The sequence below is a fragment of the Heptranchias perlo genome, chromosome 7, assembly GCF_035084215.1.
Source record: "Heptranchias perlo isolate sHepPer1 chromosome 7, sHepPer1.hap1, whole genome shotgun sequence".
Lineage (NCBI taxonomy): Eukaryota > Metazoa > Chordata > Chondrichthyes > Hexanchiformes > Hexanchidae > Heptranchias > Heptranchias perlo.
Genome location: NC_090331.1, coordinates 53632087 through 53653232, shown reverse-complemented (window position 1 = coordinate 53653232; position 21146 = coordinate 53632087). Strand labels below are relative to the sequence as shown.

The 21146-nt window shown below is 43.2% G+C and overlaps 1 protein-coding gene across 3 annotated transcripts in view; it reads left to right on the top strand.

Annotated features, from left to right (window-relative positions):
* Positions 1 to 21146, top strand: part of gpr155a (G protein-coupled receptor 155a) — a 103611-nt gene that overhangs the window by 9507 nt on the left and 72958 nt on the right. For all 3 annotated transcript variants that reach the window (XM_067987575.1, XM_067987576.1, XM_067987577.1), the window contains one exon: positions 9794 to 10296. In XM_067987575.1, coding sequence (XP_067843676.1) covers positions 9894 to 10296 — 403 coding nt within the window. In that variant the 5' untranslated portion in view covers positions 9794 to 9893. The remainder of the gene's footprint in view (positions 1 to 9793; positions 10297 to 21146) is intronic.

The window sequence follows — 21146 nt, the reverse complement described above, 5'->3', positions numbered from 1 at the left end:
CAGCCTTGCCAGCAGGATGTGATTTCAGTTCATTTTCTGTTCGTTGGGTTTTCCAGTTCATTGCCATCCCGGGGTCCTTTTCATTGAGGGAGGGATGTCCTGGTCCTGGGATCTGCTACATTGGCAGCCTGCACAGGGTGAGGTGGCTGCTTTAGGGCCAGAGTGCCTGGAAGATCCCAGCCAAATTGAGGGGGGAAGTAATGTCCTGCAGACCCCTGTCTGGGACCCCCACCCTCCATGCTGCAGATGTTAATGTTTGAAGTTCGAGGGGGTAGGTCGGGGGCTGACAGAAGCTCATCAGTACCTGACCTACTGATGGAGTAGGATTGGGAGGTTTGACCATGTGATGTTCTGACCATGTGTTGCCAGAGTCTGTCTCTGTCTGTCTCTGTTTGTCTCTCGCTGTCACTCTCCCCTTCCCTCCAGTGAGAATAGGCCCAACCTGCTCAATCTTCCCTCATAAGAAAACCCCTTCATACCCGGAATCAACCTAGTGAACCTTCTGTGAACCACCTCCAATGCAAGTACATCCTTCCTTAAATAAGGGGACCAAAACTGTACGCAGTACTCCAGGTGTAGTCTCACCAGCACTCTGTACAGTTGCAGGTAGACTTCCCTGCTTTTATACTCCATCCCCCTTGAAATAAAGGCCAATATTCCAAATGCCTTCCCAATTACCTGCTGCACCTGTATGTTAACTTTTTGTGTTTCATGTACGAGGATACCCAAATCCCTCTGTACTGCAGCATTCTTTCTCTATTTGTATAATTTGCTTTTTTATTCTTCCTAGCAAAGTAGATGACTTCACATTTTCCCACATTATATTCCATCTGCCAAATTTTTGCCCACTCGCTTAACCTATCTATCTCCCTTTGCAGACACTGTGTCCTCCTCACAACTTACTTTTCCAACTGTCTTTGTATTATCAGCAAATTTGGCCACAGTACACTCATTTCCTTCATCCAAGTCATTGATATAGATTGTAAATAGTTGAGGCCCCAGCACTGATCCCTGTGGCACCCCACTAGTTACAGATTGCCATCCTGAAAATGACCCTCTTATCCCGACTCTCTGTTTTCTGTTAGTTAGCCAATCCTCTATCCATGCTAATATATTACCCCCAACACCATGAGCTCTTACTTTGTGCAGTAACCTTTTATGTGGCACCTTATCGAATGCCTTTTGGAAATCCAAATACACTACATCTACTGGTTCCCCTTTATCCACCCCTCAAAGAACTCCAATAAATTTGTCAAACATGATTTCCCTTTCTTAAAACTATGTTGACTCTCCTTGATTTTATTTTGAGTTTCTAAATGTCCTGCTACTACTTCCTTAATAATCGATTTCTAGCATTTTCCCAATGACAGATGTTAGGCTAACCTGCTTTCTGTCTCCCTCCTTGAATAGGGGCCGTTACATTTGCGGTTTTCCAATCTGCTGAGACCTTTCCAGAATCGAGTGAATTTTGGAAGATTACAACCAATGCCTCCACTATCTCTGTAGCCACTTCTTTTAAGACCCTCTGATGCAAACCACCGGGTCCAGGGGACTTGTCAATCTGCAGACCCATTAGTTTGCCTAGTACTTTTTCCCAAGTGATAGTGATTGTTTTTAGATCCTCCATCCTCTTTGCTCTTGATCATCTACTATTATTGGTGTATTATTAGTGTCGCAAAATATCTGTTCAATGCCTCTGCCATTTCCTTGTTTTCCATTGTTATTTCCCCAGTCTCATCCTCTAAGGGACCTATACTTACTTTAGCTACTCTCTTCCTTTTTTATATACTTGTAAAAGCTCTTACTGTCAGTTTTTATATTTCTTGCTAGTTTACTCTCATAATCTATTTTTCCCTCTTTATTTTTTTTTAGTCTTCCTTTGCTAGTTTCTAAAGTTTTCCCAATCTTCAGTCTTACCACTAATCTTTACCACGTTGTATGCCATTTCCTTTAACTTGATACCATCCTTAACTGCCTTAGTTAGCCATAGTTGGTACACCCTTCTCATGGAGTCTTCCCTCCTTACCAGGATATATTGTTGAGAGTCATAAAATATCTTTTTAAATGTCTGCCACTGCTTAGCCACTGTCATACCTTCTAATCTGTTTTCCCAGTCCACTTTAGCCAACTCTGTCCTCATGCCATTGTAATTGCCCTTATTTACGGGTACGGTAGCATAGTGGTTATGTTACTGGGCTAGTAATCCAGAGGCCTGGACTAAAATCCAGAGTCATGAGTTCAAATCCCGCCACGGCAGCTGGCGAATTTAAATTCAATTAATTAATTAAATTCAATTAATTAAATAAAAATCTGGAATTAAAATACTAGTATCAGTAATGATGGCCATGAAACTACCGGATTGTCGTAAAAACCCATCTGGTTCACTAATGTCCTTTAGGGAAGGAAGCCTGCCGCCCTTACCCGGTCTGGCCTATATGTGACTCCAGACCCACAGCAATGTGGTTGATTCTTAATTGCCCTCTGAAATGGCCTAGCAAGCCACTCAGTTGTAAAATCTCGCTACGAAAAGTCATAATAAGAATAAAACCGGATGGACCACCCGGCATCGGACCACTAGGCACTGGACACGACAACGGCAAAACACCAAGCCCAGTCGACCCTGCAAGGTCCTCCTTACTGGGGACTTGTGCCAAAATTGGGAGAGCTGTCCCACAGACTAGTCAAGCAACAGCCTGACACAGCCATACTCACAGAATCATATCTTTCAGCCAACGTCCCAGACTCTTCCATCACCATCCCTGGGTATGTCCTATCCCACCGGCAGGACAGACCCACCAGAGGTGGCGGTACAGTGATATACAGTCAGGAGGGAGTGGCCCTGGGAGTCCTCAACATTGACTCTGGACCCCATGAAATCTCATGGCATCAGGTCAAACATGGGCAAGGAAACCTCCTGCTGATTACCACCTACCGTCCTCCCTCAGCTGATGAATCAGTCCTCCTCCATGTTGAGCACCACTTGGAGGAAGCACTGAGGGTAGCAAGGGCACAAAATGTACTCTGGGTGGGGGACTTCAATGTCCATCACCAAGAGTGGCTCGGTAGCACCATTGCTGACCGAGCTGGCCGAGTCCTGAAGGACATAGCTGCTAGACTGGGCCTGCGGCAGGTGGTGAGCGAACCAACACGAGGGAAAAACTTACTTGACCTCGTCCTCACCAATCTACCTGTCGCAAATGCATCTGTCCATGACAGTATTGGTAGGAGTGACCACCGCACAGTCCTCGTGGAGATGAAATCCCGTCTTCGCACTGAGGACACCATCCAACATGTTGTGTGGCACTACCACCGTGCTAAATGGGATAGATTCAGAACAGATCTAGCAGCTCAAAACTGGGCATCCATGAGGCGCTGTGGGCCATCAGCAGCAGCAGAATTGTATTCCAGCACAATCTGTAACCTCATGGCCCGGCATATTCCTCACTCTACCATTACCAACAAGCCAGGGGATCAACTCTGGTTCAATGAGGAGTGTAGAAGAGCATGCCAGGAGCAGCTCCAGGCGTACCTAAAAATGAGGTGCCAACCTGGTGAAGCTACAACTCAGGACTACATGCATGCGAAACAGCGGAAGCAACATGCTATAGACAGAGCTAAGCGATTCCACAACCAACGGATCAGATCAAAGCTCTGCAGTCCTGCCACATCCAGTCGTGAATGGTGGTGGACAATTAAACAACTAACGGGAGGAGGAGGCTCTGCAAACATCCCCATTCTCAATGATGGCGGAGTCCAGCACGTGAGTGCAAAAGACAAGGCTGAAGCGTTTGCAACCATCTTCAGCCAGAAGTGCCGAGTGGATAATCCATCTCAGCCTCCTCCCGATATCCCCACCATCACGGAAGCCAGTCTCCGGCCAATTCGATTCACTCCACGTGATATCAAGAAACGGCTGAGTGCACTGGATACAGCAAAGGCTATGGGCCCCGACAACATCCCAGCTGTAGTGCTGAAGACTTGTGCTCCAGAACTAGCTGCGCCTCTAGCCAAGCTGTTCCGGTACAGCTACAACACTGGCATCCACCCGACAATGTGGAAAATTGCCCAGGTATGTCCTGTCCACAAAAAGCAGGACAAATCCAATCCGGCCAATTACCGCCCCATCAGTCTACTCTCAATCATCAGCAAAGTGATGGAAGGTGTCGTCGACAGTGCTATCAAGCGGCACTTACTCACCAATAACCTGCTCACGGATGCTCAGTTTGGGTTCCGCCAGGACCACTCGGCTCCAGACCTCATTACAGCCTTGGTCCAAACATGGACAAAAGAGCTGAATTCCAGAGGTGAGGTGAGAGTGACTGCCCTTGACATCAAGGCAGCATTTGACCGAGTGTGGCACCAAGGAGCCCTAGTAAAATTGAAGTCCATGGGAATCAGGGGGAAAACTCTCCAGTGGCTGGAGTCATACCTCGCACAAAGGAAGATGGTAGTGGTTGTTGGAGGCCAATCATCTCAGCCCCAGGGCATTGCTGCAGGAGTTCCTCAGGGCAGTGTCCTAGGCCCAACCATCTTCAGCTGCTTCATCAATGACCTTCCCTCCATCATAAGGTCAGAAATGGGGATGTTCGCTGATGACTGCAGTGTTCAGTTCCATTCGCAACCCCTCAGATAATGAAGCAGTCCGAGCCTGCATTCAGCAAGACCTGGACAACATCCAGGCTTGGGCTCATAAGTGGCACGTAACATTCGCGCCAGATAAGTGCCAGGCAATGACCATCTCCAACAAGAGAGAGTCTAACCACCTCCCCTTGACATTCAACGGCATTACCATCGCCGAATCCCCCACCATCAACATCCTGGGGGTCACCATTGACCAGAAACTTAACTGGACCAGCCATATAAATACTGTGGCTACGAGAGCAGGTCAGAGGCTGGGTATTCTGCGGCGAGTGACTCACCTCCTGACTCCCCAAAGCCTTTCCACCATCTACAAGGCACAAGTCAGGAGTGTGATGGAATACTCTCCACTTGCCTGGATGAGTGCAGCTCCAACAACACTCAAGAAGCTCGACACCATCCAAGATAAAGCAGCCCGCTTGATTGGCACCCCATCCACCACCCTAAACATTCACTCCCTTCACCACCGGCGCACTGTGGCTGCAGTGTGCACCATCCACAGGATGCACTGCAGCAACTCGCCAAGGCTTCTTCGACAGCACCTCCCAAACCCGCGACCTCTACCACCTAGAAGGACAAGGGCAGCAGGCGCATGTGAACAACACCACCTGCACGTTCCCCTCCAAGTCACACACCATCCCGACTTGGAAATATATCGCCGTTCCTTCATTGTCGCTGGGTCAAAATCCTGGAACTCCCTTCCTAACAGCACTGTGGGAGAACCGTCACCACACGGACTGCAGCGGTTCAAGAAGGCGGCTCACCACCACCTTCTCGCGGGCAATTAGGGATGGGCAATAAATGCCGGCCTTGCCAGCGATGCCCACATCCCGTGAACGAATAAAAAAAAATACAGTAGTTTCAGATCCAAGATCCTCATTCTCAAACTGGATGTGAAATTCTATCATATTATGATCACTGTTTCCTCAGGGATCCCTTTACTTTGAGGTCCTTCATTAATCCTGTCTCATTACTCAGTACTAGATCTAAAATGGCCTGTTCCCTGGTTGGTTCCACAATGTATTGTTCTAAGAAACAGTCCCGAATACACTCTATGAACTCATCCTCAAGGCTAATTTTGCCAATTTGATTTGTCCAATCTATATGAAAGTAAAATCGCTCATGATTATTGCATTACCTTTTTTACAAGCCCCCATTATTTCTTGATTTATATTTTGCCCTACAGTGTAGCTACTGATAGGGGGCCTATAGACTACTCCCACCAGTGATTTCTTACCCTTGCTATTTCTTGCCTCCACCCAAATTGATTCTACATCTTGATCTTCTGAGCCAAGATCATTTCTCACTATTGTACTAATTTCAAGAAAAATAGGGTGGTAATAGTTGGGGACTTTAACTTTCCCAACATTGACTGGGACAGCCATCGCATTAGGGGCTTGGATGGAGAGAAATTTGTTGAGTGTATTCAGGAGGAATTTCTCATTCAGTATGTGGATGGCCCGACTAGAGAGGGGGCAAAACTTGACCTCCTCTTGGGGAAATAAGGAAGGGCAGGTGACAGAAGTGTTAGTGAGGGATCACTTTGGGACCAGTGATCATAATTCCATTAGTTTTAAGATAGCTATGGAGAATGATAGGTCTGGCCCAAAAGTTAAAATTCTAAATTTGGGAAAGGCCAATTTTGAAGGAATTAGACAGGAACTTTCAGAAGTTGATTGGGAGAGTCTGTTGGCAGGCAAAGGGACGTCTGGTAAGTGGGAGTCCTTCAAAAGTGTGTTAACCAGGGTTCAGGGTAAGCACATTCCTTATAAAGTGAAGGCAAGGCTGGTAGAAGTAGGGAACCTTGGATGACTCGGGAGATTGAGGCCCAAGTCAGAAAGAAGAACGAGGCATATGACATGCATAGGCAGCTGGGATCAAGTGGATCCCTTGAAGAGTATAGAGATTGCCGGAGTAGAGTTAAGAGAAATCAGGAGGGCAAAAAGGGGACATGAGATTGCTTTGGCAGATAAGGCAAAGGTGAATCCAAAGAGCTTCTACAAATACATAAAGGGCAAAAGAGTAACTAGGGAGAAAGTAGGGCCTCTGAAGGATCAACAAGGTCATCTATGTGCGGAACCACAAGAGATGGGTGAGATCCTAAATGAATATTTTGCATCGGTATTTACGGTTGAGAAAGGCATGGATGTTAGGGAACTTGGGGAAATAAATAGTGATGTCTTGAGGAGTGTACATATTACAGAGGGGGAGGTGCTGGAAGTCTTAACGCGCATCAAGGTAGATAAATCTCCAGGACCTGATGAAATGTATCCCAGGACGTTAAGGGAGGTTAGGGAGGAAATTGCGGGTCCCCTAGCAGAGATATTTGAATCATCCACCGCTACAGGTGAGGTGCCTGAAGATTGGAGGGTAGCAAATGTTGTGCCTTTGTTTAAGAAGGGCGGCAGGGAAAAGCCTGGGAACTACAGACCGGTGAGCCTGACATCTGTAGTGGGTAAGTTGTTAGAGGGTATTCTGAGAGACAGGATCTACGGGCATTTGGAGAGGCAGGGACTGATTAGGAATAGTCAGCATGGTTTTGTGAGAGGAAAATCATGTCTCACGAATTTGATTGAGTTTTTTGAAGGGGTAACCAAGAAGATAGATGAGGGCTGTGCAGTAGACGTGGTCTACATGGACTTTAGCAAAGCCTTTGACAAGGTACCGCATGGTAGGTTGTTACATAAGGTTAAATCTCACGGGATCCAAGGTGAGGTAGCCAATTGGATACAACATTGGCTTGACGACAGAAGACAGAGGGTGGTTGTAGAGGGTTGTTTTTCAAATTGGAGGCCTGTGACCAGCGGTGTGCCTCGGATCGGTGCTGGGTCCGTTGTTATTTGTTATTTATATTAATGATTTGGATGAGAATTTAGGAGGCATGGTTAGTAAGTTTGCAGATGACACCAAGATTGGTGGCATCGTGGACAGTGAAGAAGGTTATCTAGGATTGCAACGGGATCTTGATAAATTGGGCCAGTGGGCCGATGAATGGCAGATGGAGTTTAATTTAGATAAATGTGAGGTGATGCATTTTGTTAGATCGAATCGGGCCAGGACCTACTCCGTTAATGGTAGGGCGTTGGGGAGAGTTATAGAACAAAGAGATCTAGGAGTACAGGTTCATAGCTCCTTGAAAGTGGAGTCACAGGTGGATAGGGTGGTGAAGAAGGCATTCAGCTTGCTTGGTTTCATTGGTCAGAACATTGAATACAGGAGTTGGGATGTCTTGTTGAAGTTGTACAAGACATTAGTTAGGCCACACTTGGAATACTGTGTACAGTTCTGGTCACCCTATTATAGAAAGGATATTATTGAACTAGAAAGAGTGCAGAAAAGATTTACTAGGATGCTGCCGGGACTTGATGGTTTGACTTATAGGGAGAGGTTGGATAGACTGGGACTTTTTTCCCTGGAGAGTAGGAGGTTAAGGGGTGATCTTATAGAAGTCTATAAAATAATGAGGGGCATAGATAAGGTAGATAGTCAAAATCTTTTCCCAAAGGTAGGGGAGTCTATAACGAGGGGACATAGATTTAAGGTGAGAGGGGAGAGATACAAAAGGGTCCAGAGGGGCAATTTTTTCACTCAAAGGGTGGTGAGTGTCTTGAACGAGCTGCCAGAGGCAGTAGTAGAGGCGGGTACAATTTTGTCTTTTAAAAAGCATTTGGACAGTTACATGGTTAAGATGGGTATAGAGGGATATGGGCCAAGTACAGGCAATTGGGACTAGCTTCGTGGTATAAACTGGGCGACATGGACATGTTGGGCCGAAGGGCTTGTTTCCATGTTGTAAACTTCTATGATTCAGTCCACAAAAGCCATTTCATTCATATGTTGCCGACTCGCACTTACCTGCATGTCCTGTGTTTTAAATTGTAAACGGACTTGGTGAATTGAAAGCAGTCTGTAGTTCATAGTTTGTGTGTTACCGTAGTTTCAAGGTGGAGCTTGTATCTATTACAGTGTAAGTTATTTGGGTCTGTCAATAAATGTCTTTTTTGGGGGTGTCCATTTGTTCAGATTTCACTGTATTAACATAATAGGTACTTTTACTTGTTGGTGAAGCTCTTGGAGATTGGCACTCAAGTAGACATCTAGAACCTCTAAGCACAGCTCACTACTTTCCAGTACCCTGTATGCTGTCAGTGGCTGATTGGGCCAGTCGATGGGGGCATGTTTTCTGATCTCTGAAGTCATAGAATCATTGAATCTTACAGCACAGAAGGAGACAATTTGGCCTGTGCTGGCCGTCTGAAATACCGTGCCATTACGTTGATGATATTCTGTTAATGTAAAGGTTCTTGATGGCCTTTAGCGAAGAGGTTTAAACCATTGATAACAGTTATTCAATGCAATTACAATGGCTGAATAAGCATAAGATTATAAAGGAAAAAATGTAGATCCAGCAAAACTGAAATAAACAGAAAACAGGTCTAACAACATCTTGAAAGAGAAAATATGAAAATTTTAGGTAAAATCCCTTCATCATGACACTGCTGAATAAGCATAAATGACAGGTAATGAAGTGCAGAATGCTTAGCTTAGCACTATTAACTGCTCAATTTTTTAAAAAAGACCATAATTTTTAGAGCAAAGAAAAATATAACACTAAAGAAGCATTGCATTTTTGGGGAGATTTAAGTGTAGGAAATGTCAGTTGGCTCTCCAGGTCCATACTGGCGGAACCATCCGTAAAACTGAATGGGGTTTCTTATATTTGTGCTCGTATCCAGCTGTACCCACTAGTTCAGTCACCCATCTGTGCTGTTTGCTGATCTCAGACGGGATGTCTGTAGGACAGTACAATTTGCCTTAACACCTCTGGATTGTGGAAGGGGAAGATTAGCCAGTGTTCCTGCTCCTGATAGGTATTCAGTGATCCATGCTGGAAGTACTTATGCATGGATTTTGGGTGAGGATAGGATCAGGCAGTCACATAGCCTGTTGATGCTCCCCACCAAGGCTCACACTAGAATAATGGGCATGATCTCCTGAATGAGGTAGTAGAAGCCATTGAATCATACCCCAGCAAGGAATAAACGTCTTTAGGGAGCAGAGGAGATTTTAAAAAAATTGTAACTGCTACTTTTTTCATAATGCCGTGAGTACAAATCTGTTCAAATTGTTATTGGTGTTTCTTTTTTTCTTTCAGCACCCAATGAGCATCGTTACTTGATGTATGAATTATATCATCGTTGACTCATTTGCACATTCAAACTTTTCTGCAAAAAAAAAGCCTGGAAGTTAACAGTATGGCAAGTTTGGATATTGCCACAAATTCGTCTGCGAGCTTTGTTCCTTCAATGTCGATTGATAGGCTTTTCCCAGCTCTTTTGGAGTGTTTTGGCATTATTCTTTGTGGATATGTTGCTGGTCGAGTTAACATCATTACTTCTACGCAGGCAAAAGGTTTGGGAAATTTTGTCTCAAAGTTTGCACTTCCTGGCCTCCTTTTTAAGAACATGGTGGTTTTAGACTTGGCTCACATAAATTGGAGTTTTCTTTGGAGCATTCTTGTGGCTAAAGTTGCAGTTTTCATAATTGTCTGCATCCTGACTGTCCTGATAGCAAGTCCAGAAAGCCGATTTGGTAAAGCTGGACTCTTCCCAATCTTTGCAACACAGAGCAATGATTTTGCTTTGGGATATCCTATAGGTAAGTCTGTTATACGAAATTTCATTTAACTCAACTGTTTTAGTGTTCAATTTTTGTAGTACATTAGTTTGAAGTTTAAACTGATATTTTATTGATGTGGCTTAAGGAGAAGCAATTAAAGCTGTGGGGAGGGAGGATAGATGGTCTGTGGACACCCAGATTCTTTTTGCTCCCTTGTGTAAACATAAGAGTTTCATAAAAAGGAAGTACTGCCTATGAATCTTTAAATCCAAGACTGGTGATAAACGAATATCTGTTAGTGTTAGACATATGATCCAGACATTGCAAGTAGCTGCTTCCACTGTGCCAAATTTATTTATAGAAAACATCTTTTGTTCATTCAAACAAAATAACTCGCTCTCATATTGAAGCCATTTCTGGTAAAGAAAATGCTGCATAATTTGCATGGGAATTTAAGATTGTAATGTTATGTGATACAGTACTATCATGACTTCCTTGACATTTCAGTACGACCCAAGTCTTCATTGTTTGAAGAGAAAACTGCTGTGACAAAAATAGAATCATTGCTCTGTGTAGCAAAGATCGAATTTTTGTCTTGGTCGGCTTTTGTATATCTAAACGTATTTTAAATAGCTAGGGTTTAAAAAACTGAGGCTACTTCTTTGCTAAATACAAAATGGCGGTCCAGAAACGCCCTGTCTGTGAGAAACAGATTGGGTTATTGTTCACCAATCACAAAATAAATGTCTTTATAGGGGCAGTATGATTTAAAATGTTATTACATGCAGCATTCAGCAAATTAAATCTGATTTTTGTGTCAAGAAAATCTAATAGAAATGCAGAAAGTCCCAAGCGATTTCAACTCTTGCAAGCCATTATTCCATTATTCACTAAGGTGGTGAAGACAGTCTACATTTTGATTGCTCATTCTTTTTAACAAAACCTTGAAGAAAATATTTTTACAACATGGGACTCTTCTAGTGTTCAACAGTTTCTGTTCACCCCGGAGGTGTGTAGAGCTCTTTAATTGTAAACAATTTTACAACACCAAGTTATAGTCCAGCAATTTTATTTGAAATTCACAAGCTTTCGGAGGCTTCCTCCTTCCTCAGGTGAATGTTGTGGAAAAGGAGGAAGGAGGAAGCCTCCGAAAGCTTGTGAATTTCAAATCACATTGCTGGACTATAACTTGGTGTTGTAAAATTGTTTACAATTGTCAACCCCAGTCCATCACCGGCATCTCCACATCATTAGAGCTCTTTAAGCAGCGATTATGTATTTGCCACCAGAAACTCTGACTTTGAGTTTGCCAGAGGTACTGAGTGGACTATCCCAGTTTCTGTACTGTAAATATTTAGTTGTGCTGTAGGGTATTTTGCCTTTGCTTCTGATCCTGTAAAATATAAAGCCATCTGGACAGTAGTTTTATCTGTAGAAAGTAGTCTAGAGTTGTGAATACTTTCGGCCTTCTGAGATATAGTGGATATCCTACAGGAGAGGTAATGCATGTCCTACATAGAATCATAGAAGTTTACAACATGGAAACAGGCCCTTCGGCCCAACATGTCCATGTCGCCCAGTTTATACCACTAAGCTAGTCCCAATTGCCTGCACTTGGCCCATATCCCTCTATACCCATCTTAACCATGTAACTGTCCAAATGCTTTTTAAAAGACAAAATTGTACCCGCCTCTACTACTGCCTCTGGCAGCTCGTTCCAGACACTCTCCACCCTTTGAGTGAAAAAATTGCCCCTCTGGACCCTTTTGTATCTCTCCCCTCTCACCTTAAATCTATGCCCCCTCGTTATAGACTCCCCTACCTTTGGGAAAAGATTTTGACTATCCACCTTATCTATGCCCCTCATTATTTTATAGACTTCTATAAGATCACCCCTAAACCTCCTACTCTCCAGGAAAAAAAGTCTCAGTCTATCCAACCTCTCCCTATAAGTCAAACCATCAAGTCCCGGCAGCATCCTAGTAAATCTTTTCTGCACTCTTTCTAGTTTAATAATATCCTTTCTATAATAGGGTGACCAGAACTGTACACAGTATTCCAAGTGTGGCCTTACTAATGTCTTGTACAACTTCAACAAGACATCCCAACTCCTGTATTCAATGTTCTGACCAATGAAACCAAGCATGCTGAATGCCTTCTTCACCACCCTATCCACCTGTGACTCCACTTTCAAGGAGCTATGAACCTGTACTCCTAGATCTCTTTTTCTATAACTCTCCCCAACGCCCTACCATTAACGGAGTAGGTCCTGGCCCGATTCGATCCCCCAAAATGCATCACCTCACATTTATCTAAATGAAACATGTTCTTCAGTAAGTGATTTACGATGATTGGGGTTAATTGTTAGACCTGAGCTGCAATAACTGAGTGTTGCAGAGAGTAAAAGATGCAGTTTCTCAGTTCATGGGAGTTGCAGTCTGTTTATGGAAACTGTCACCAAGCCATTTACATGAGAAGAAGGTTTTGAAAACCTGAACTTTGACACCTGCACCATCATCTTAACTAACACAATGCTGTGCTTCTGGAAAGCGTAACTTCTCAAATGTTCAGTCTAAATTACAGCTGCAGTTCAATTTTGTTTTCTTTTTGTATCCACACAGTTGTTGAATGCAGCCTATTTGACAATTTGGGAAATATTTGAAAGAAAACAGTGTAGTTAATACAGAGCTGTAGCTCATCAAAGCACATGTGCCCTTAAATTTCTCCTGTTTTTACTCCCTCCTAAAATTAAAGTATTTCCCCCATGCCAATACCAGATGCCATTCGACCTGCTTCCAGGCTTCTGGTAACAACAAGTTTCATAGGAAGTTTGCCAAGTGTACAGAACTCTGATGCAGTATCTCGGTGTATCAATGTGCCACTTTGCATCACTTGTGTTTTATTTGTTATGTGGATAGAATGTGGTGATTTTATTCTGCAAAACAACTCATACTTAATTTGCAATTAAATAGCATATTGCTTGCTGTAACATTTAGCTGCATCAATGATATTAATGAAACTGTAGATTGTTACTGGTTCTGTCATATTTTAATCTCTCTGGGTTGGGATAGCAAATAAATATGAACTATTACTGGTTTGTATATTTTTTAAAAACATTAAAAATCAGTTTATCTAGTTCTGCTACTGACTTTATTCCAGAAGAGTAGGCTTTAATAGAATCTGATTATCTGTTTTCTTGCTAATCAGTTGACAACGAGTGCCTTATTTAATGTGTAAACAATCTTACAACACCAAGTTATAGTCCAACAATTTTATTTGAAAATCACAAGCTTTCGGAGGCTTCCTCCTTCGTCAGGTTAATGTGCTGTGTGCCTCAGGGCAATCCACTGTAACATTTTTGTGTTGAACTTGGTTGAGAGATTATTGTTGTTTGCACGGTTTGGTAAAGTGCCCTTTTGTTTGATGGGTATATATTTTGGGAAGAAGTATTGCTGAAGACTTCTACATTAGGCCCTGAAATTGTAAATATTATCGGATCCACTGCCGAACTCCATTTCAAGCCTCAAAAATTTTAAAGCTGCATATCTGAGGGACCAACTAGACTCTCAAATCACCTGTAGTGGACGTATCACCCCAAAATGTCAAAGCATCAAAAGCATAATAAAGCACCAAGATTTGTCTGTAATCCATCCACTCTATCTCTGCTACTGCCACAGCCCGCCCACCCAATGGTCATGGAGACAGAGACAGAGCTCAAAAGTATACTTGAGATGCAAAGAAATACATCTGATTTTCAATATTCCCTCAGGCTTTGGGAGTAAGGCAAGGAGGCACAGGGCTCCATGGAAATTAAAGAACTGAGGCAACACCTCTGAACGTGAGCCAAGCAGGTGACAAGCTGTTGAATGTGCACCTATTGCTCAGTGTACAAATATAGACAATGTGACCATGATTCTAGATCATAATCCTCGACTTCTGAATCTATTTTTGGTCACCCTGTGCACTGCATTTGAGTCACCTGTAAAGTTTTGATAGGATGTAGAATGAGAAGTTAATGGGTGAAGGTTAGCTGCAATGACCATTCTGCATCAGAAAGTACAGATGGCTGATATTGAGTATGTTTTTGCTCATCTACTAACTGCTAGAGATGAGATCTTGTGGTGCATGATGGAGGAGCTGAAGGAGCCAGTGGCCAGTGTTTTCTGCTACTGAGCCTGCTGGCCTGCAAATTGCCCATTTGCTTTAATGGGCAGAAGATCAAGGGCTGGCGAGCAGAAATGTCAAAAACTCAGTTGGTGGTGCTTGGATGGTCACGTTTAGTCAATTTGACACCCTGTTCAATTGTTTGAGATTGACACCCTAATGGTTAATAGCCATATGACTTTATTTAGCACAAGCAAGAATCAATATATTACAGTATTTAAGCAGTAGTTTACAAAGCACAATCGAGAATTATATTACCCCGTTGTCTTTTGGGAAGAAGCCGCAACCTTGTTCCTTCCATCCATGAACTTTTCGTTCTCGTTTACCCACCTGGTACTTTCTTTTCTGTTCTCTACTCTGAGTCTGAGTAGGGGCTGGCTACTTATACATTGAGTTAACTCCTGACTCCCCCCTTTTCACTGCAGTAAATTTAAACCACTTATAGATGGTTCTCTTATCAGCACTTTTAGGGGTCCATCAATCGTTTTTCCTTGATTCTGGAATGTAGTTGCTTCGTGACATGTTCAGACATACGAACCCATCCTTTTGTTTCACTGTTTTTGCCTCTGATAGCATGGTTGTGTGTTTTTAACTGAGTATTACTGCACTAAGGCTGGTTCCTGTTATTTCTCACCCATAACCCAGTTACTGCTAACGCATTGAATTCCTCACTCATTTGTGTGAAAACTGTATTCCTTTACACGCTTTCCAACTTGTCCTGGCAGCGCTCTGTGATAACAAAGTGACTTTAATATATGCATCTCTCAATAGTCTGAATAGTCTTGCCACATGGTTGCAGCCCACTTGCACAATACTAATTTAGATGCCCATCAACAATAATAACAGACATTGCCATACCAAACACACTAATGAGTGTCAGATGTAACACCTACTGTTGATTCATCAAATTTCACTGGATTGGTTGCACAGCTGTCATCGTGTTGAAAAACGCTTGAATCTGTCAGTGATTGGCATTTTCCGTCTCTTCTCGTTCGTCAGTGCTTGAATCTGTCAGTGATTGGCATTTTCCGTCTCTTCTCGTTCGTCAGTGCATGTGAGGATTCCTTTGTGGAGTTTGCTAGTTACTTGTCAAAAGAAGAAAGATGATAAGTTCTGCCTGAGTATTTCCTAATAATGAAGAATCGGATGTGCGCGTGCACACAACACATTTCTGCAGCTGAACATAGTTGGCACGAAATACACCTTGAAGCAAAGGTACCTATTGAAGTTATTGAAATTTATGTTGAAAATCCTCGTAACTGTCAAACTCAATTGTTGGTAAAATGTTGTTGAATTACTCAGTGGTATCCATGGACACTTTGCTCATTATTGTGGACTGCAGTTCTACCAACCTGCACACTGAACATATGACATGTATATAGTTAGTGGAAAGACAATACACTCTGAAAGACAACTCAGGAAAACTAACTTGTCGGCGGAAACTTGAATCTTCCGCACAGCAGATTCCTGTAGGTTTTCTGTCTCAAATGGTGCAGCTATGCCCCAGCAAATGCACAGGTTGTCAGAGATCTGTGTTCCTGGTGTAAACCATGTGTGCACGCACTGGGGTTTTCTATATTGTACTGGAAATTAAATGAAAATATGGAGAATATTCATCGCCATGATAGAAAGAATTTCGCAAGATCAGTGCAGAACGCATGCGGATTCGCTGAGCTCCGTTCCTGCAATCAAAATGTACTCCGCATTGCCAAAGGTGTCGGTGCAGTAGACAAAGGGGAATGCGCATGGAGCAGATTAAACTTGTGTGGGCAGTGCTAATCCTTGGATAAAAGCAAGACCACATGGAGCACACAAAGTGCTGCAGCTCCCAGTGCCACAGATAAAGCACACAGTGGAAAACTTAATTGATTTGAGGTACGTGGCATAATTCGTGTTTGACTGCATGAGGTATACTAATGGAGTTCAGTCAAGGTTTGATTGAATTACCACTACAATGCCTGGAATTAGTACAACTAATCCTAGTGCCACAAATGACGACTACAGTCACTGGATTCAATATGGCTAATACCGTACAATGGTTACAGTTCTGATCAGGATCACTAGAACACTATGAATAAACTATTATGATCACTGGAATATGAATGCCTATTTCAATCACTGGAATCAGTACAATTAATGCATTGCAAGCAACTACTCTAGAAATAAACTATTCCCCACAAGCAGCTACTCTAGTGTTAGTAAAAGTTAGCAGAGTCAAGCAGCATAAAAGCTCTTAGCAGGAGCAGCATGGATTCAGGTAGTATAAAAGCGTACAGATTTTTTTTTGCAGATCTTGGCATTAGAAAAGCACAAATTTTGATTCAAGCAGCACAAGCAGTTCATTGTTGCAGATGTTTTCAGAAACACCACAAACATTTCTAAAATTCAAGTAGCACAGAAACACAGCAGTGAACTGAAGCAGCAAGAACAAAGGTATAAAGCTTGTGGTGAAGAGGTTTGAACTTTGTGGGACAGGAAGCAAAAGTGTCACCATTGAGATTCTGAACTTTTGCAGGACAGGAAGTGATGTTATCGATGTGATCGCACGTATGGCGATTATGTAGCCAGAAATGGAACCATCCCATGCTTGCATCTATTGAGAAGTTCATTTAAAAGTACGGTTTCCGTTTGTCATGTATGGAATACACATTCTCTGCCTTTTGAAAACACCATATCTAAGCCCAGAGAACATGGGTACAGGTTGCCAAGAGCTAAGCCTTATGGAACCTTTGCGTAGGGTCCTGCAGGAGTTCCGCCAACTAAAACCTTGCAGTTTACATACAAAGCAGTAGTAAGCTTCCAGTTGTTAATCCAGATGGGATCACTCTGTCCATTTGGGAATTAGCATATGCATCATCCAGAGCCAGTAAAAAGAATCCCAGCCCCCAGTGATATGATCTAGAGAGACAGACCAATCGGTGGTCCAGGATGGCTGCCATGGAGGATTGAGCTAGTTTCAATCTCGTCTTTTTGAGCCAACTCCATCTGCTTTTCTCCTTTCTGTGCCATCCTCCTCCAAAGATGATATACTGTACCAAAACTTACCTACCTCAGATATGCTGATGTGTTTTCTTGTATGTCTGTATTTATCCAACAACAGGCCGAACTAAAAATTGCACTCATGATGACTAATCTCTAAGTGTATTAGCTTGTCTAGTTTACATGGTTTCCTGTCTGATAGGATGTTGTTTTCTGTTGCCATTTTAATTTTTTTGTTACAGATTTTTAGAGCTTCCTACTGCTTGGTGTGAGCAGAAGTACTGTTGACTAGTTTATAAGGAGGGGAATATTGTGACAAGTGGCTTAGGGGAATATTGATGAACCTTCAAGGGATGAAGCTTTGACAAAAATCTTATCCAGTGGATGTAGAAAAATGGATTTGATGTTGAATATTTCTCCAGATTCAGAAATTCAACAACCAAAAAGGTTGAAAATTCACACTGTTCACTCAACAACAATGTCTTGCATTTTAATGTTGGAAAATGTCCCCAAAGTGCTTTACGGTAGCGTATCAAAACATTGACACTGCACTACAGAAGGACATATAAGGAGGATGACCAAAAGCTTGGTTAAAGAGGTGGGTTTTACGGAGGGCCTTAAAGGAGGAGAGATAAGTGGGGAGACAGAGGGAACTCTAGTGTGTGGGGCCTAGGCGACAGAAGGCATGGCCACCAATGGTGGGACGAAAGGTTACACGAGGCCAGAGTCAGAGGAGCAAAAAGTTGGAGGTGAGGGTTGTAGGGCTAGAGGAGGTTACAAATTTAGGGAGGGTCGAGGCCATGAAGGGATTTAAATACAAGGATGTGAAATTTCAATATGAAGCATTGAGACACTGGGGGCCAATGTAGGTCAGTGAGGATTAGAATCATAGAATCATAGAAGTTTACAACATGGAAACAGGCCCTTCGGCCCAACATGTCCATATCGCCCAGTTTATACCACTAAGCTAGTCCCAATTGCCTGTACTTGGCCCATATCCCTCTATACCCATCTTACCCATGTAACTGTCCAAATGCTTTTTAAAAGACAAAATTGTACCCGCCTCTACTACTGCCTCTGGCAGCTCGTTCCAGACACTCACCACCCTTTTGAGTGAAAAAATTGCCCCTCTGGACCCTTTTGTATCTCTCCCCTCTCACCTTAAATCTATGTCCCCTCGTTATAGACTCCCCTACCTTTGGGAAAAGATTCTGACTATCTACCTTATCTATGCCCCTCATTATTTTATAGACTTCTATAAGATCACCCCTAAACCTCCTACTCTCCAGGGAAAAAAGTCTCAGTCTATCCAACCTCTCCCTATAAATCAAACCATCAAGTCCCGGTAGCATCCTAGTAAATCTTTTCTGCACTCTTTCTAGTTTAATAATATCCTTTCTATAATAGGGCGACCAGAACTGTACACAGTATTCCAAGTGTGGCCTAACTAATGTCTTGTACAACTTCAACAAGACATCCCAACTCCTGTATTCAATGTTCTGACCAATGAAACCAAGCAAGCTGAATGCCTTCTTCACCACCCTATCCACCTGTGACTCCACTTTCAAGGAGCTATGAACCTATACTCCTAGATCTCTTTGTTCTATAACTCTCCCCAACGCCCTACCATTAACGGAGTAGGTCCTGGCCCGATTCGATCTACCAAAATGCATCACCTCACATTTATCTAAATTAAACTTCATCGGCCCACTGGCCCAATTTATCAAGATCCCGTTGCAATCCTAGATAACCTTCTTCACTGTCCACAATGCCACCAATCTTGGTGTCATCTGCAAACTTACTAACCATGCCTCCTAAATTCTCATCCAAATCATTAATATAAATAACAAATAACAACGGACCCAGCACCGATCCCTGAGGCACACGGCTGGTCACAGGCCTCCAATTTGAAAAACAACCCTCTACACCCACCCTCTGTCTTCTGTCGTCAAGCCAATGTTGTATCCAATTGGCTACCTCACCTTGGATCCCGTGAGATTTAACCTTATGTAACAACCTACCATGCGGTACCTTGTCAAAGGCTTTGCTAAAGTCCATGTGGACCACGTCTACTGCACAGCCCTCATCTATCTTCTTGGTTATCCCTTCAAAAAACTCAATCAAATTCATGAGACATGATTTTCCTCTCACAAAACCATGCTGACTGTTCCTAATCAGTCCCTGCCTCTCCAAATGCCTGTAGATCCAGTCTCTCAGAATACCCTCTAACAACTACCCACTACAGATGTCAGGCTCACCAGTTTGTAGTTCCCAGGCTTTTCCCTGCCGCCCTTCTTAAACAAAGGCACAACATTTGCTACCCTCCAATCTTCAGGCACCTCACCTGTAGCTGTCGATGATTCAAATATCTCTGCTAGGGGACCCGCAATTTCCTCCCTAACCTCCCTTAACGTCCTGGGATACATTTCATCAGGTCCCGGAGATTTATCTACCTTGATGCGCGTTAAGACTTCCAGCACCTCCCCCTCTGTAATATGTACACTCCACAAGACATCACTATTTATTTCCCCAAGTTCCCTAACATCCATGCCTTTCTCAACCGTAAATACCGATGCGAAATATTCATTTCGGATCTCACCCATCTCTTGTGGTTCCGCACATAGATGACCTTGTTGATCCTTAAGAGGCCCTACTCTCTCCCTAGTTACTCTTTTGCCCTTTATGTATTTGTAGAAGCTCTTTGGATTCTCCTTTGCCTTATCTGCCAAAGCAATCTCATGTCCCCTTTTTGCCCTCCCGATTTCTCTCTTAACTCTACTCCGGCAATCTCTATACTCTTCAAGGGATCCACTTGATCCCAGCTGCCTATGCATGTCATATGCCACCTTTTTTTTGACTAGGGCCTCAATCTCCCGAGTCATCCAAGGTTCCCTACTTCTACCAGCCTTGCCCTTCACTTTATAAGGAATGTGCTTACCCTGAACCCTGGTTAACACACTTTTGAAAGCCTCCCACTTACCAGACGTCCCTTTGCCTGCCAACAGACTCTCCCAATCAACTTCTGAAAGTTCCTGTCTAATTCCTTCAAAATTGGCCTTTCCCCAATTTAGAATTTTAACTTTTGGGCCAGACCTATCCTTCTCCATAGCTATCTTAAAACTAATGGAATTATGATCACTGGTCCCAAAGTGATCCCTCACTAACACTTCTGTCACCTGCCCTTCCTTATTTCCCCAAGAGGAGGTCAAGTTTTGCCCCCTCTCTAGTCGGGCCATCCACATACTGAATGAGAAATTCCTCCTGAATACACTACAAATTTCTCTCCATCCAAGCCCCTAATGCGATGGCTGTCCCAGTCAATGTTGGGAAAGTTAAAGTCCCCTACTATTACCACCCTATTTTTCTTGCAGCTGTCTGTAATCTCCTTACATATTTGCTCCTCAATTTCCCATTGACTATTTGGGGGTCTGTAGTACAATCCTATCAACGTGATCTCTCCCTTCTTATTTTTCAGTTCTACCCATATAGACTCAGTGGGCGAACCCTCGGATATATCCTCTCTCACTACTGCCGTGATGTTCTCCCTAATCAAGAACGCAACTCCCCCTCTGCTCTTACCTCCTGCTCTATCTTTCCTATAGCATCTGTACCTGGAACATTGAGCTGCCAGTCCTGCCCCTCCCTTAGCCATGTTTCAGTAATAGCTATAACATCCCAGTCCCATGTACTGAGTTCATCTGCCTTGCCCATCAGACTTCTTTCATTGAAATAAATGCAGTTTAATC